This window comes from Gobio gobio (assembly GCF_949357685.1).
Source record: "Gobio gobio genome assembly, chromosome: 17".
NCBI classification, from domain to species: domain Eukaryota; kingdom Metazoa; phylum Chordata; class Actinopteri; order Cypriniformes; family Gobionidae; genus Gobio; species Gobio gobio.
In genome coordinates, this window is record NC_137110.1 from 4,121,480 (window position 1) to 4,135,715 (window position 14,236).

The 14,236-nt window shown below is 35.3% G+C and overlaps 1 protein-coding gene across 1 annotated transcript; it reads right to left on the reverse strand.

Annotated features, from left to right (window-relative positions):
* Window positions 1-8,278, reverse strand: cysltr3 (cysteinyl leukotriene receptor 3). The gene is made up of 2 exons (XM_079840211.1): window positions 8,083-8,278; window positions 1-1,913 (listed from the first exon to the last, which is right to left on the reverse strand). Exons 1-2 carry the CDS (start codon window positions 8,087-8,089, stop codon window positions 736-738), a joined length of 1,185 nt encoding a protein of 394 aa, XP_079696337.1. The 5' UTR covers window positions 8,090-8,278; the 3' UTR covers window positions 1-735.
* Between the last annotated feature and the right edge of the window lie 5,958 nt (window positions 8,279-14,236).

Below are 14,236 nucleotides of genomic sequence, written 5' to 3' on the forward strand. Positions count from 1 at the left end.
GGTCATTAAGCCGATTCGGCTGAACTTTTTATGTTCACTGATCAATGTTTATATGTGAATAAAAATAATCTGTTCAGAAATTTTGGAGTAAACTACTCCTACTTCATATGGATTCATTTTACGATCTCTCGAACTTTTTGAAGTGTCACAGTGGTAGTTGCGTAGCTGTCAATGGAGGGACAGAACGCTCTCAGATTTCATCTAAGATCTTCATTTGTGTTTTACGAAGATGAACAAAGTCTTACAGGTTTGGAACAACATTTAATTTTTGGGTGAACTAACCCTTTAAAGCCAAAATGTCACTGCTATGAAACCCCCCATTTTGGGACCTTCATGAATCGTGTGTACCTGGATTGGACAAGAACATGCCCCAGTTTACCCCAATGTCCCTGTAGCTCAAACAGCAGCACATGCTGCTTGCAAAACCAAGGTCATGGCTTTACTTCCCAAGGAATGCATGAACCTGCAAGATGCATTCCTTGAATTTGATGTAAGCGTCTTGGGATAAAAGCAAAGCATCTGTCAAATGCATAAATAGTCAACATAATTTGAGGTTTTGTGAGATTCACCTACACTTATCTAATGCCCAACATCTCTAAACATTTCAGTCTCACAGTTGAGAAAGGGAAAAAAAAGTTGAGTTAGCTTATTCAAGACATCAATAGAGATGTCTATTCTTCACACTCCTCTGTTCTTCACAACTGCAAATCATTATAGACGTTCCTTTGTCGGTCATCAATGCTTTTCTGCAGAGTCTGAAAGTTTGCATTGGTTTTCAGGCACGCAGTCATCAGGCTCCTTTTTGCTTTTGGCCTGACAGGATCTGTCTAGGGAGCATGGAAGACAATCTTGGCGGACGGCTGTGAAACTTTGGCTTCTCGCCTTCGGATTGGCTTCGGATTGGCTCCGGCGTCGTAAAGACGGGTAGACACCACTCTGATTCGCCGAACTGAACGTTGCTCGACGTGATACTCTACGGACTGTCTTGCGGAAGGTCTCTCCCGCGAAGTAGTACAGCAAGGGATTGAAGCAACTGTTGGATGCCGCAGTGCAAAGCGAGATGACCAGAACTTTCAGGATGTAATCTCTGACCTCGCAGTCCCGCCCTGAAACAATGGCGTGAAGATGGATTGTGCGAATGATGTGGTATGGTAGGAAGCACAGCAGGAACGAGCTCATGACCACGGCGATCAAATACACAGAGCGTCGACGGTTTTTCACCCTTCCATTACCGATTCTCGGTCCTGTGATGAGTTTGTGGATGATGCAGCCGTAGCAGATGAGTATTGTAATAAACGGAATGACAAATCCAAACGAAACCCCTACATAGTTCAGGATAAATATGCGCACCCATGACTTGATGTTCGCAGGTTCAAAGCAGCGTGTCTTTCCGTCCCGTTCTAAAGTACCTGACATGATGAGGAATGGCGTTGATAAGAAGGCCACAAATATCCAGATCGCAAGGCATGATAGACTGGCTCGCTTCACAGAGACCAGTGACGTATGGCGCATGGGATGAACCACGGCGATGTACCGTAGCACACTAAGGCCAGTAAGAAACAATACGCTTGTGTACAGGTTCAAGTAAAATGAAAATACACACCAGCGGCAAAACCAGTCTGGGAAGTACCATTTTCCGTCGCTAAAGTAGTAGACCAGGCGGAAGGGCAATGTCAAGGAAAAGCCAGCATCTGAAATGGCCAGGTTAGTCATAAAAACAGTGTTGGCAGTCTTCTTTGGGGTGAAAAGCAGGAACACAATCAAAGCCACGATGTTGCTGATGAATCCAATAGGGAATACAACACTGTAGGTGACGGTGTATGCCAAATATTTGAAGTCTTTGCCGTCCCCACATGTCTGGTTGAATTGTCCTAGGGTGGCGTTGGCTGTCATTTCCAGTGTAAACATGGCAGCTGGAGACAAAAAGATTATCAGTTAGAAATGAAACAATGGTGTTGAGATCAGAAAAAGCGCAGTCACAATAGGCGGAAAATTACCCCATGATTTACTCAAGCCATCCTAACTTTCACTGTTAGTTGCACTCAAATCATCCTTGTTCACATTACTTAAAAAACTCACTAAATTTTCTTAGATTTACTGAGTTGTTTCTACTACAACCCCAAATCAGAAAAAGTTGGGACAGAATGGAAAACGCAAATTAAAAAAAAAAAGAAGTGATTTCTAAATTTACTTTGACTTGTATTTCATTGCAGACAATATGAACACAAAATATTTCATGTTTTGTCTGGTCAACTTCATGTCATTTGTAAATATGCATCCTTTCCTGTCATTCAGACCTGCAACACATTTCAAAAAAAGTTGGGACAGTAAAGCATTTACCACTTTGTAATGTTGCCATTCCTTTTCACAACACTTAAAAGACGTTTAGGGACTGAAGACACCAAGTGATGAAGTGTTTCAGCTGTAATTTTGTCCCATTCTTCCTGCAAACAAGTCTTAAGGTGGGCAGTACGGGGTCTTCGTTGTCGCATTTTGCGCTTCAAAAATCTGTATTGGAGACAGGTCGGGACTGCAGGCAGGCCAGTCAAGTACCCGAACCCTCTTCCTCCGCAGCCAGGACTTTGTAATGTGTGCAGAATGTGGTTTTGCATTGTCTTGTTGAAATATGCATGGACGTCCCTAGAAAAGATGTCTTCTTGAAGGCAGCACATTATGCTCCAAAATCTCTATGTACTTTTCAGCATTAATGGTGCCTTCACAGAAGTGCAAGTTACCTTTGCCACGGGCACTGACACAACCCCATACCATGACAGACCCTGGCTTTTGGACTTGTTGCTGGTAACAGTCTGGATGATCCTTTTCTTCTTTGGTCCGGAGCACACGGCGTCCATTCCTCCCAAAAAATACCTGAAATACTGCTTCATCTGACCACAGTACACGTTTCCACTGTGTGATGGTCCATCCCAGACGCCTCCGAGCTCAGAGAAGTCGACGGCGCTTCTGGACACTGTTAACATAGGGCTTCCTTTTGGCACAGTACAGTTTTAACTGGCATTTGTGGATGTAACTACGTATTGTGGTACTTGACAAAGGTTTGCCAAAGTAGTCCTGAGCCCATGTGGTGATATCGCTTATAGATGAATGACGATTCTTGATGCAGTGCCGCCTGAGGGATCGGAGATCACGGTTGTTCAGCTTAGGCTTGAGCCCTTGTCCTTTACGCACTGATATTCCTCCAGATTCCTTGAATCTTTTAATTATGTTATGCACTGTTGAATGTGAAATATCCAAATCTCTTCCTATCTTTCTTTGAGGAACATTGTTTTTAAACATTTCAATAATTTTCTCACGTATTTGTTGGCAAACTGGCGATCCTCGGCCCATCTTTGCTCCTAAAGGATTAGACCTTTCTTGGATGCTGCTTTTGTACCAAATCATAATTACAATCACCTGTTGACATCACCTGTTTCAAATCACATCATTATTTAACCATTGTACCTCATTACTAGCCCTAAATTGCTCCTGTCCCAGCTTTTTTTTAAATGTGTTGCAGGTCTGAATGACAGGAAAGGATGCATATTTACAAATGATATGAAGTTGACCAGACAAAACATGACATATTTTGTGTTTATATTGTCTGCAATGAAATACAAGTCAAAGTAAATTTAGAAATCACTTCTTTTTTTTCTTTTTTTTGCGTTTTCCATACTGTCCCAACTTTTTCTGATTTGGGGTTGTAAAAATGAGTATTGTCAGCTTTAATTTATAAGTGTTTGTTCGGTCAACTTAACATTGCTGAGTGAAACGAACAAACTGAGCAGTGGTTCTGTAGTTCCCAGCATGCTTTGCAAGGGACTGCATTAGGAGAGTAAATTTAGGGATTAAAGTGTTATTTTATCAATCCCTATTCCCTTATTTTTTTCAGTACAGGGAAAGATGTTGTTAGTTTATGTTAGTGTTATGTGCAGTTATGTTGGACATTTAGAGGAGTTTCTGTTATTTTGAAGAGTGGTGCCTGTGTTTAGGCTGTGGCCACTCATACACTCATTTATTGGATGGACTTCCTGTTCTCAATTGAATTTTGTTTCTAAAAATACTGTATGCTTTTTCTTAAATCGATTAAATCAATAAATGTGTTCACCTAACATAATAAACGTTTATAAATTTAACATAACATTGTTAACCCTCTAAGGTTCTTCGACGCCTTTATTTTTCAGTAAAATCAATTAAATGTATTTTTGTTCAATAATATTTTTTCTTTCTTTTTTGTGTTTTGAGAGAATTTTATGATAATAATGAATATTTATGCAATAATTATGATCCATTTTTTTCCCATTGAATATAACAGAAAATGTATATATTCATTTTTTTTTTAATTAATGCTGTATTTCAGGTTAAAGTAGAGACTAGGCCTATAGAAAACAATTTTTGAAATCAGATTGGTTCCATCTGGTGGAAGCAGTGAGCATTATTATCATCCAATATCCTATTTTAACCACTAGATGGATTTACAGCTCTCTGTAGAAAGGCTTGTGAATTCTAGTTGTTTTTGCAAATATTTGCTTATTTTTTTACAGGTTGTGGATTTTAATATATAATAAGAGATTCTAAAAGACTATTTTTGTCAAGTTTTTTGTTTGTTTGGTTGGTTTAAATGGTCATTTGAAGTGCCAGTTTTACTTTATAATACAGTCAAACCTGAACATTGCATTAGAAAGAGAACAAATGGAAAGCATTTTGTTACCCATTGTTTTAATTGTAACTTAATAAAAATGCAATTATTTCAGTCATAACATGTTTTATTAACCTTTCCTTTAATAATAAAAATTTTCATTAAAATACATTTTTGTACAATTCAATGAACAGTAACTCTTTTTATTTCACATATTCTCACATTTCTCTGTTACGGTTTCACCAGTCTCATATTTCCCTATGTGTGTGTGTGTGTGTGTGTGTGTGTGTGTGTGTGTGTGTGTGTGTGTGTGTGTGTGTGTGTGTGTGTGTGTGTGTGTGTGTGTGTGTGTGTGTGTGTGTGTGTGTGTGTGTGTGTGTGTGTGTGTGTGTGTGTGTGTGTGTGTGTGTGTGTGTGTGTGTGTGTGTGTGTGAGTGAGTGAGTGAGTGTGTCTATTTTGCAACCTTGATGGCTTACAGTCACATGCTTTCATTGCTGTGCGCTTTATTTCTTACATTGATGAATAATTGCTTTTATTTCACACTTTTCACAAAATTAGCTTTTGCAATGACACATGTTCATTTGTGTGTTTTTGTGTGTATAAGTGTGTGTGTGTGTGTGTGTGTATGAGTGTATTTGTCTGTTTTGCACTCTTGATGTTTTAGAGATTCACTGTTGTGTGCTTTTTTTCTGCATCGTGGCTGATTTGTAGATTGTACGCACAAAAAAACTCTATTTTCATATTTTTGCCAATTTCCCATTCATTTCCTATGGGGGCCATTTTTGACCCGAAGACCCTGAGTGTGACTATTTTTTTTCCGACCACTTAGACTTTTCAAATCCTGTCCCCAATTTTTTGTGTGTTCATATACCAAGTGCCAATAAAGTCACCAAGTTTCTTACCATTCCGATGAAGCTACGATTTTTAACATTTTTTATTTAAAAAAATTTGAGTCAGAAATGACCGAAGAGCCCCAGAGGGTTAAGTAAACTGCACATATAAATATTATGTAACAGTGACAAATTCAAATGGCTTGTATTTACTTAAATACATTTTGTCAGCTTTACTTGACTTTCTTTTGTTCATATAACTAAATTGTTATATGTAAAAATGACTCAATAAAGCTTTTTTAAGTAAATTCAACAAATTATTTTTTTGAGTGTTAATTACTTTCTTCTTTCTCATGAACACAATCAGAGTTATATAATAAATATTCAGACGCTTCCAAGCTTTATAATGGCAGGGTCCATTGAGTTTGAAGCTCAAAAAGTGCATCCATCCATTATAAAAGTGCTCCACACGGCTCCGGGGGTTAATAAAGGCCGTCTGAAGCGAACTCAATGGATCCTGTCACTACCATTATAAAGCTTGGAAGCATCAGAATATTTATTATATAACTCTGATTGTGTTCATCAGAAAGAAGAAAGTCATAAACACCTAGGAATGCTCGAGTAAATCATGGTGTCATTTTTATTTTAAAGTAAACTAATCCTTTAAGCATGCAAAATTATGCACGCAACTGTTTTTACTAGTTCATAAAAAATACAAATAAATTCTAAAAAGTTAAATTCTAACAAACTTTATCGAGCTAAGATGTCAATCTGTAGTGGTCAAGCATCTTTTGGCTATGCAAATTTGCATGTCACTCAACTTCATCTGTTGTACACAGCAAATTTTCATAAGAACTCTTTGCATGTGTTTTGCGATTTTACTCTGAATGGATGTGGCCGCACCAAAAAGACTAAACATGCTGATAATATGATAAAGAAATGGCATTAGGACATAATCAATGTTAAAGTGAAGCCATTGCTCAACAATAGCTTACTAAACCAGGAAACAGCTGCTTTTATTTAAAACACAGGTTAAAAACTTTATATTGCCATGGAGGTTTGATATACAGACAGCTTTACATTTTTAAACAAAACATTTCTAGTCTTGTATCATTTTTATGCATGCAGTTTTAATATTTATTAGTTTATATTAATATCTTTATTTAATAATTTAACATTTTAAAAGTTGAAAAATAACAAGGACGACATAGCGTTGCAGCAACACACACACACACACACACACACACACACACATTTTTAGCTAGCTGATCATTTTTTGAAATTGTATATGGCAGAAAATGAATACTACTTTTTAATATTGATATGATTATATACCAAAACAATTACCAGTAAATAGTGTAAAAATGAGGAACAAAAACAAACATCAAGGTATCAAAATAAGATAAGCAAAAGTTACAAACTTTCTTTGAATTTATTTAAAATGTATTGTCAGTATTGCGCTTGCAGATCACGTGGGTAGGGTACTTTTTTACTTTGTGTGCGTGCGTGCGTGCGTGCGTGCGTGCGTGTGTGTGTGTGTGTGTGTGTGTGTGTGTGTGTATGGACGACCATTTCTGTCAGCCACCACCGAAGACCATTTTTGACCCAGGAAAAACCCTTATATATATATATATATATATATATATATATATATATATATATATATATATATATATATATATATATATATATATATATATATATATATATATATATATATATATATATATCCACACACACATATATATATATATACACACACACACACACACATATATATATATATAAATATACACACACACATATATATATATATATATATATAAATATACACACACACACATATATATATATATATATATATATATATATATATATATATATATATAATATATATATATACATACACACACACATCTGCAATGTGATATGTCATGTCCTTGTTATTTTTTTCAACTAACCAAATGTCGTTATTTTATCAAGAAGTCTGTTTTCCATTAATCCCATCCATAGTTCATATGCAAAACATATGCAAAAGAATATTCGGTGAGTGAAATGAAAACAGTTGCACACTAACAATATTCAAATGATAGCTGTAGCTAAACATAGACACCTGAAAAACAAAACATGAACGTTTTTTTCTGCAGAAAGAAAGCCTTTGTTAATTATTAATATCATTAAACCAATGTTCTGGAAGTAACTAAACAGGTCTGGTTATGCTATTGTAGATGTACTGGACTAATACACTAAAACTGGAATAACTCATGCAACCAGTCTTTCAAAAGGTTACCATTTTTGTAAACATGTATGGTAATTCGTTTCAAAAAAGCACTGTGAAGATGATGCAGATATGGTTGTAAATGATGATACTTTATTGTACTGAAATAGTATTTGAGCTACTTTAAGGTGCCATAGACAAAAATAAAGTTTGTTCGACATCATATTCTTGGAGTACCATGTCAAAAATCGACCATTTTATACATTTACTACTTTTTCCCAGTCAGACTCAATGGCAAAAAGTGTCCCAGTCAATCTGAATTCATCTCTATATTTGATGCACCATTGACTTCTGAATGCAAAACTCAATATGATTCATAAACGGCTGTAGTTTTTCTCACCTGTCATTCTCTTTTCACCATCCTCCTCCTCATCATCAGCGGACTGAGTTACGATTTCTGTTATGAGTGCGTTATGCAAGAAAATGTCAAAATGTTCCTCTCTCGGTAGTATCAAGTGTCTGCTTCCTTTATGATGTTCATGAAAAGTGCTGTCTCTGAGCTGTGGTGGTGTCTAATCCGTGGTATCATTCGTTATGCATGAATTACAGCAGTGACCAGACTATCCAATAGTCGTCGCTTTTGGCAAATAAAAAGAGATGTCCCATGTCAGACTCGCAAACGAATCGCTCTCTCTCTCTCTCAATGATTCATACGAACCGATTCACTGTAGAGATGTGAAACAAACTACACAGCAGTCGACGCGATCTGGATATTTTCAATCGATAGCGTAGTGGTATACAGTATGATTTAATAAACGTAAACTTTGACTTCGGGGGACACTTTTTTAATAGCGTTTTAATGTTTTCAAACGAATCGATTCGCTCCAGACACTTCCCAAATAATTCCGTAGAAACCACACCTTCAGGTGTTTTTTTTTTTTGTCTTTGGAAGTTCCTCCTTGCTGATGTGCTGGCATGCAATGCAGGAATCCTAATTGCGCAATGCCCTTTCACTGATTCTTGACATAAAAACAAGTTTTAGATGTTAAAAAATAAAAAGTAACACGTAGGCTACCTTATTAAAAATTAGTCTTTTTGTAGACAAAGATTTCAGATAATGAACCATGAAAAGGAACAGGCTTAGCATGCTAATTTAATTTAAAGGTGCTGTATGTAAGTTGACCAGATTTCCTATTTGAGCGGTCAAAATATCACTAATATCTCATTTGTTATCTTTTAATTAAAAAACAGGGACATTTTTTTAAAATGTTTTTGTTGTTGTTGTTGTTGTGGGCTCGCTTTATTATTATTAACATTAATAATTATAATGATTTAGTTTAATTATTAGGATTTTTGGTCTGGATATAATACAATTCAACACACCCGCAAAAACGAACAAAAAAACAATGAAAACAGTTAATATTAACCAAATAACAAGCAGTTCAAAACAATATAATAGCATGACTTTATATTACAAAAATAAAACAACATAAATATGATAAATAAAACTATTTAACAAATATTTTAACATTTTATAATTGTATTTAATATTTACATTTTCACAAGTTTATACTATATAAATTACTTTTTTTTACTTCAAATGTTTTGTTACATTTGTGCTTGAAAATAACTCTTCTATCTATCCTTAATTGGTCTTGTTATTTTGCATTTTAGGCTTATTTTAAGCAGAAAGTGTGTATATTCTGCACATGTATTTGTCTTTTTTTTCATACTATTATGAACAACCCAGTTCCTAAATTCCTTAATTCTCTGCCCTACTTTTAATATTAAACATATATCACCAATGTTCTTAGGTAATTAAGACATACACTGTAAAAAAAAATCAGGTCTCCAATTGAAAATGTTCTAGTGACCGATCACATCTAAATTTTTTAGTTGGCCATATTGAATTTCTTGAATTTTAATTGAATTAAATCACATCATTTCACAGAAATTTTATTTGGCCAACTGAAAAATTTAGATGTGATCGGTCACTAGAAAATTTTCAATTGGAGACCTGATTTTTTTTACAGTGTACTATCGTGTATTTTCATTGTTGTTTTAAAAATTGTACACAATAAATTGAAAAAAAAGAAAAGAAATTTCTTTCAAAATTAACAAAAACCTTCACCTGACGGTGTTAAAGGGGTCGTAACACACACAGTTTCTGCCAGTCTGGTGTTAATCTTGAGTATCTATAGAGTAGTGTTGATCCTTCATATCTCCCAAGAGTCTTTAGTTTATCATATTTATAAAAGACAGATACACTGAACCGATTCTTTCTGAAAACAGCCGAGTCCGTGGAGGCGTGCAGTGGGCGGAGCTAAAGAGTCATAAGCACACACACACACACACACACACACACACACACACATCATGGCATTATCCCTGGATAACTCTTGATTCTCTATACGGTGGTATTGTTCACATGATATGCACTTACACACCGATTGACAAATACTAGGCAAGGCAAGGCAAGGTATAACACTATACAATTAGAACAATTCCCCATATGCAAAAAATGCAAAAAAATATTACATCACATTATACAGACTTTTTGAGAGCATTTGTCAACCATCAGACATAAAACCTGACGGAGTTGACGAACTTTAAATTCAAAATTGTTCCACCTTAACCACATATCTACACATTTCAGTTAGATGTAACTTTTTATTTTGTCGATATTCTGACTTATTAATCTAAATAGTGCTTTTGTGTTCAGGGCATGTTTTATCCCTTATATCAAGAATCAGTGCTTTACATATCTAAAAATATGGTATTTACATAATTTTGTGATCACACAGGCTATATGGAAATTATTTATTATCTTGAAGCACATATCTTAATAAATATAAATACAGTCAAACCAAAAAATTATTCAGATTCCAGATATAATGTTTTACTAGTGTGTGCAGGACATTATAGTTTATTTATGTACATGAGGATCGCAAAATAATGTAAACTGTGACATATTTTAACCAAATATTCTTCACTCTTAAAAAGTTGGGTTGAATTTGGACTAACCCAGCAATTAGGTTGTTTTAACCCAGCGTTTTTTTAGAGTATATGGATGGTCATTTCAAGCAAAAATAATATTCGATGATCGCTGGGAATTATTCTATTATTTTAACCTCTACACACATATTGAGAGAGAGGGAGAGAGACCATTCACACTCTCAATCTGTATGATAACAAACTATTCATTAGGGAAAAGGCTATATTAACTCGAGCCATAAAATTATTGTGACATGCTGAAACATATGTAATCTGACATCGCCCCAACCGTAACCGTTATATGCTACGTAAGTCTAGTGTGTGTGAGAGACATTGTGTTCTTCTTCTGTTGTCTCAGGGTGTTTTTACACTGGCAGTTTAGTTCGAAATGGGGCACGGTTTGCATGAAAAATTGTTAATGTGAAAGCTAGCTTGCTGCGCGCTGAGGTACCGAATCCGAGAACCCACAACCTGAGCTCTGTGCCGTGAATCACGTGAATGTGAAAGCAACACTCGGTTGCGCACTTGTTCATGAAGAAAAGTAACCAGTACATGCGTTTTAGCCGATTAGCAGTGTTGGGGGTAACGCATTTCAAGTAACTTGAGTTATGTAATCAGATTACTTTTTTCAAGTAACTAGCAAAGTAACGCATTACTATTCAAATTTACTTTAGAGTTACTTTGTTTTAAAAGTAACGCAAGTTACTTTTTCACATTTATTTGACTGACAGCTCTCCTGCCCCCATGTTGAGAAAAATCGAGAGTAAGTGTGTAAGTTGTGTGTTAACATGATGGTTATTGACTAAATGTGAGCATCTCACTTAAAGACTCAGTACTCCTCAAAATGAATAAAATCAGTCAAATGCTAAATCAGAGTACTATGCAAACCTCCAATAATTAAATGTTAAATAAAACAAATATTTTATGCATTTAATCTACCTTTATTGACCAATGTCTTGCTGCTGACCTTTGATGATTCAGTTAAACCATGAGCAAAAATTACTAGATTTTTTGTTTTTATTGGTAAAACGTTTTTCTCCTGCGTCCTATTCTTCCACTATCCAGAATGGCAGCACAGCTGAGCTGCGCCCTCTACTGTTCATGCGTGAATTTGCATTTTTACCTCACCCTGAGGCTTATTATTTCAATTTTGGTATGAAGAGGTCTTTACGTTTGCCCAAAAAAAAACAAGCCCATCCCATGTGAGAAAAAGTAACGCAACGCATTACTGTTCTTAAAAAGTAACTAAGTAACTCAATTAGTTACTTTTTAAGGGAGTAACGCAATCTTGTAATGCATTACAATATAAGTAACTTTCGATATAAGTAACTTTCAATATAAGTAACTTTTCCCAAAACACTCGCCGATTACAATATCATTAGTTCAATAACACACATGTAAGGGATGATTGTGTTGATGATACGAGCTAGAGCGAGCCTGCAGTGTATTCGCGCACGACTGGAGCCCGTGTTTTTATCCTCCCGATTACACACTACTGTTGCAGCCATTAAAATAGATCTGTTTTGTTTTTAATGTCAAAGAAAGTAGATATATTTTGTTTAGTTTCTTTATTAAGTTAATTTAGAAAAAAAATGTTTGGAGCATTTTTTGTTTGTTAAATTAAAGTTTTTGTTTTTTAAAGTGACGACCAAGCGGCCGACATGTTTGATCAATTTAGCCTCTCAAATCAACACTTCACTTGTCTTGCCTATAATAAAGTCCATAGATATAAAACACTTCAAGCATATCACAATGTATGTTTAAACGTTTCACCACCAAAGTATAGTATGGGGTTACGTTTCTGCACGTGCAAGATCATATTTTGAGCGCGCAAAGGGCATTTCGGACGCGCGTGAACTGAGTTTTGCGGAGAAATGTTCGTCTCACAAATAATAAAGTATTTCGAGCGAACGAAAATCAATTTTGCATTTAAAATTTTGCCGACGACGGCTCGCTTGCTCAATACAACCCAATGTTACAATATGCCATAATTCCAGCCAATCAGAGATGAGACTGCTAAATTCTGGTTGGCTGGCTTAACAACCCATCACAAGACTCCCACACGTAAGTATCTTTTTTTTTAAACTAAATTAATATAAAATTGTATATTGTTACATAATGGCATGTCCCAGTGTTTCCTACTTCTCAATTAAGTGGTAGTTCTATAACTTCTTACTGATCTTCAAGTTATGTAATTATTGGAACATGAATGTGACCGAGCTAGGGTTTCTTTCTAATGTTACACGTTTTCAGAAATGAAGATGGACAGACTTTTCCCCTTTTAATTAGTTAAGTGTTTAAGCACGGAACAAAATTTGCCTCAGAATATTAAAAAAATTAAAACCATCAAATGAACATAAATGCATTGTAATAACAGTAATATAATAATAAATATACCTCATATCCTTGAAATTAATTAAACAAAAAACATTCACAACAGAGATGTTCTGTAAAAAAACTATTGTTCTAAAAATATAGACTGGATTACTAATCTTACAAACTATTTAGGATGGTTATGCACATTGGAATGCAGGCTTGTTCTCCCTCACTGCACAATTACATACATGAAAATATAACAGTAAGTGAAAATCTTGGGTGTGTTAACCACAAAAGTAGTCTGGGGTCACACCCAAGATCTTCACTTAATGTTATATATAGTAGTATTATAGTACAGTATGTAAGATTAGTAATCCAGTCTAATATATCTGACTACACCATGTCATATATAGCCTATAACACGCTCTCACACGTTTATTGTTTTAACAATTTGCCAGGAGTAAAATTTACACATGTGGTTTAAACAACCAGATGCATTTACACTTGTCCAGTTTCGTCTGAAATGCGTCCCAGATCACCTTCTGAATTGGTTTGTTTGAGTGATCGGATATTAATCCGTCTCGAAATAATTTCGAAAGGCATGGAAAATGGTCTTTTCACAATCGGATAGATATCTGATCAGAGAAAAGCGATAAAGTGAGCAGGTGTAAAAAGGCCATAACTCTCGCAGCTGTGCTGAAGGAACGCTGGCGAGCCATCTTGTGTTGTTTCCACAGAACCTTTTAATTAATGAATGTCTAAAATATAAAAAGAACGTGAAGCCTAAAATGAACAGCACCGAAAAATGGGGATTTGTTTAGACGATAATCGCACAACCTATTCCATATTCTATAATTAAATCAACTAATCGAATATTCGAAGATCATGACTTATCCCTACTTACTACTACCAGTAAAATTGATAAAAATCTGGGAGCAAAATGATTCAGACACTTTGACCTGAGCATGTTTTGCTGAAGTGTTTGTTCTTTAATTGCTAATGCAACCTTTGACACAACAGACTGAACAAAATGAAGCATTGGTTGAGCTAAATTGGTACACTCTAAAAAAATGGTGCTATATGGCACCAAAAATGGTTCTTCGACATAATAATAGAGGAACCACTTTTGGTGCTATAATAAGTTGACTTTACTTAGAAAAAGTGAGGAAACCGATTGCCTTAAAATTTTCAAGTAAAGCAGAGTATTATTTTTTTGTCGGCTAAACTTAACAAAATTTGTACAG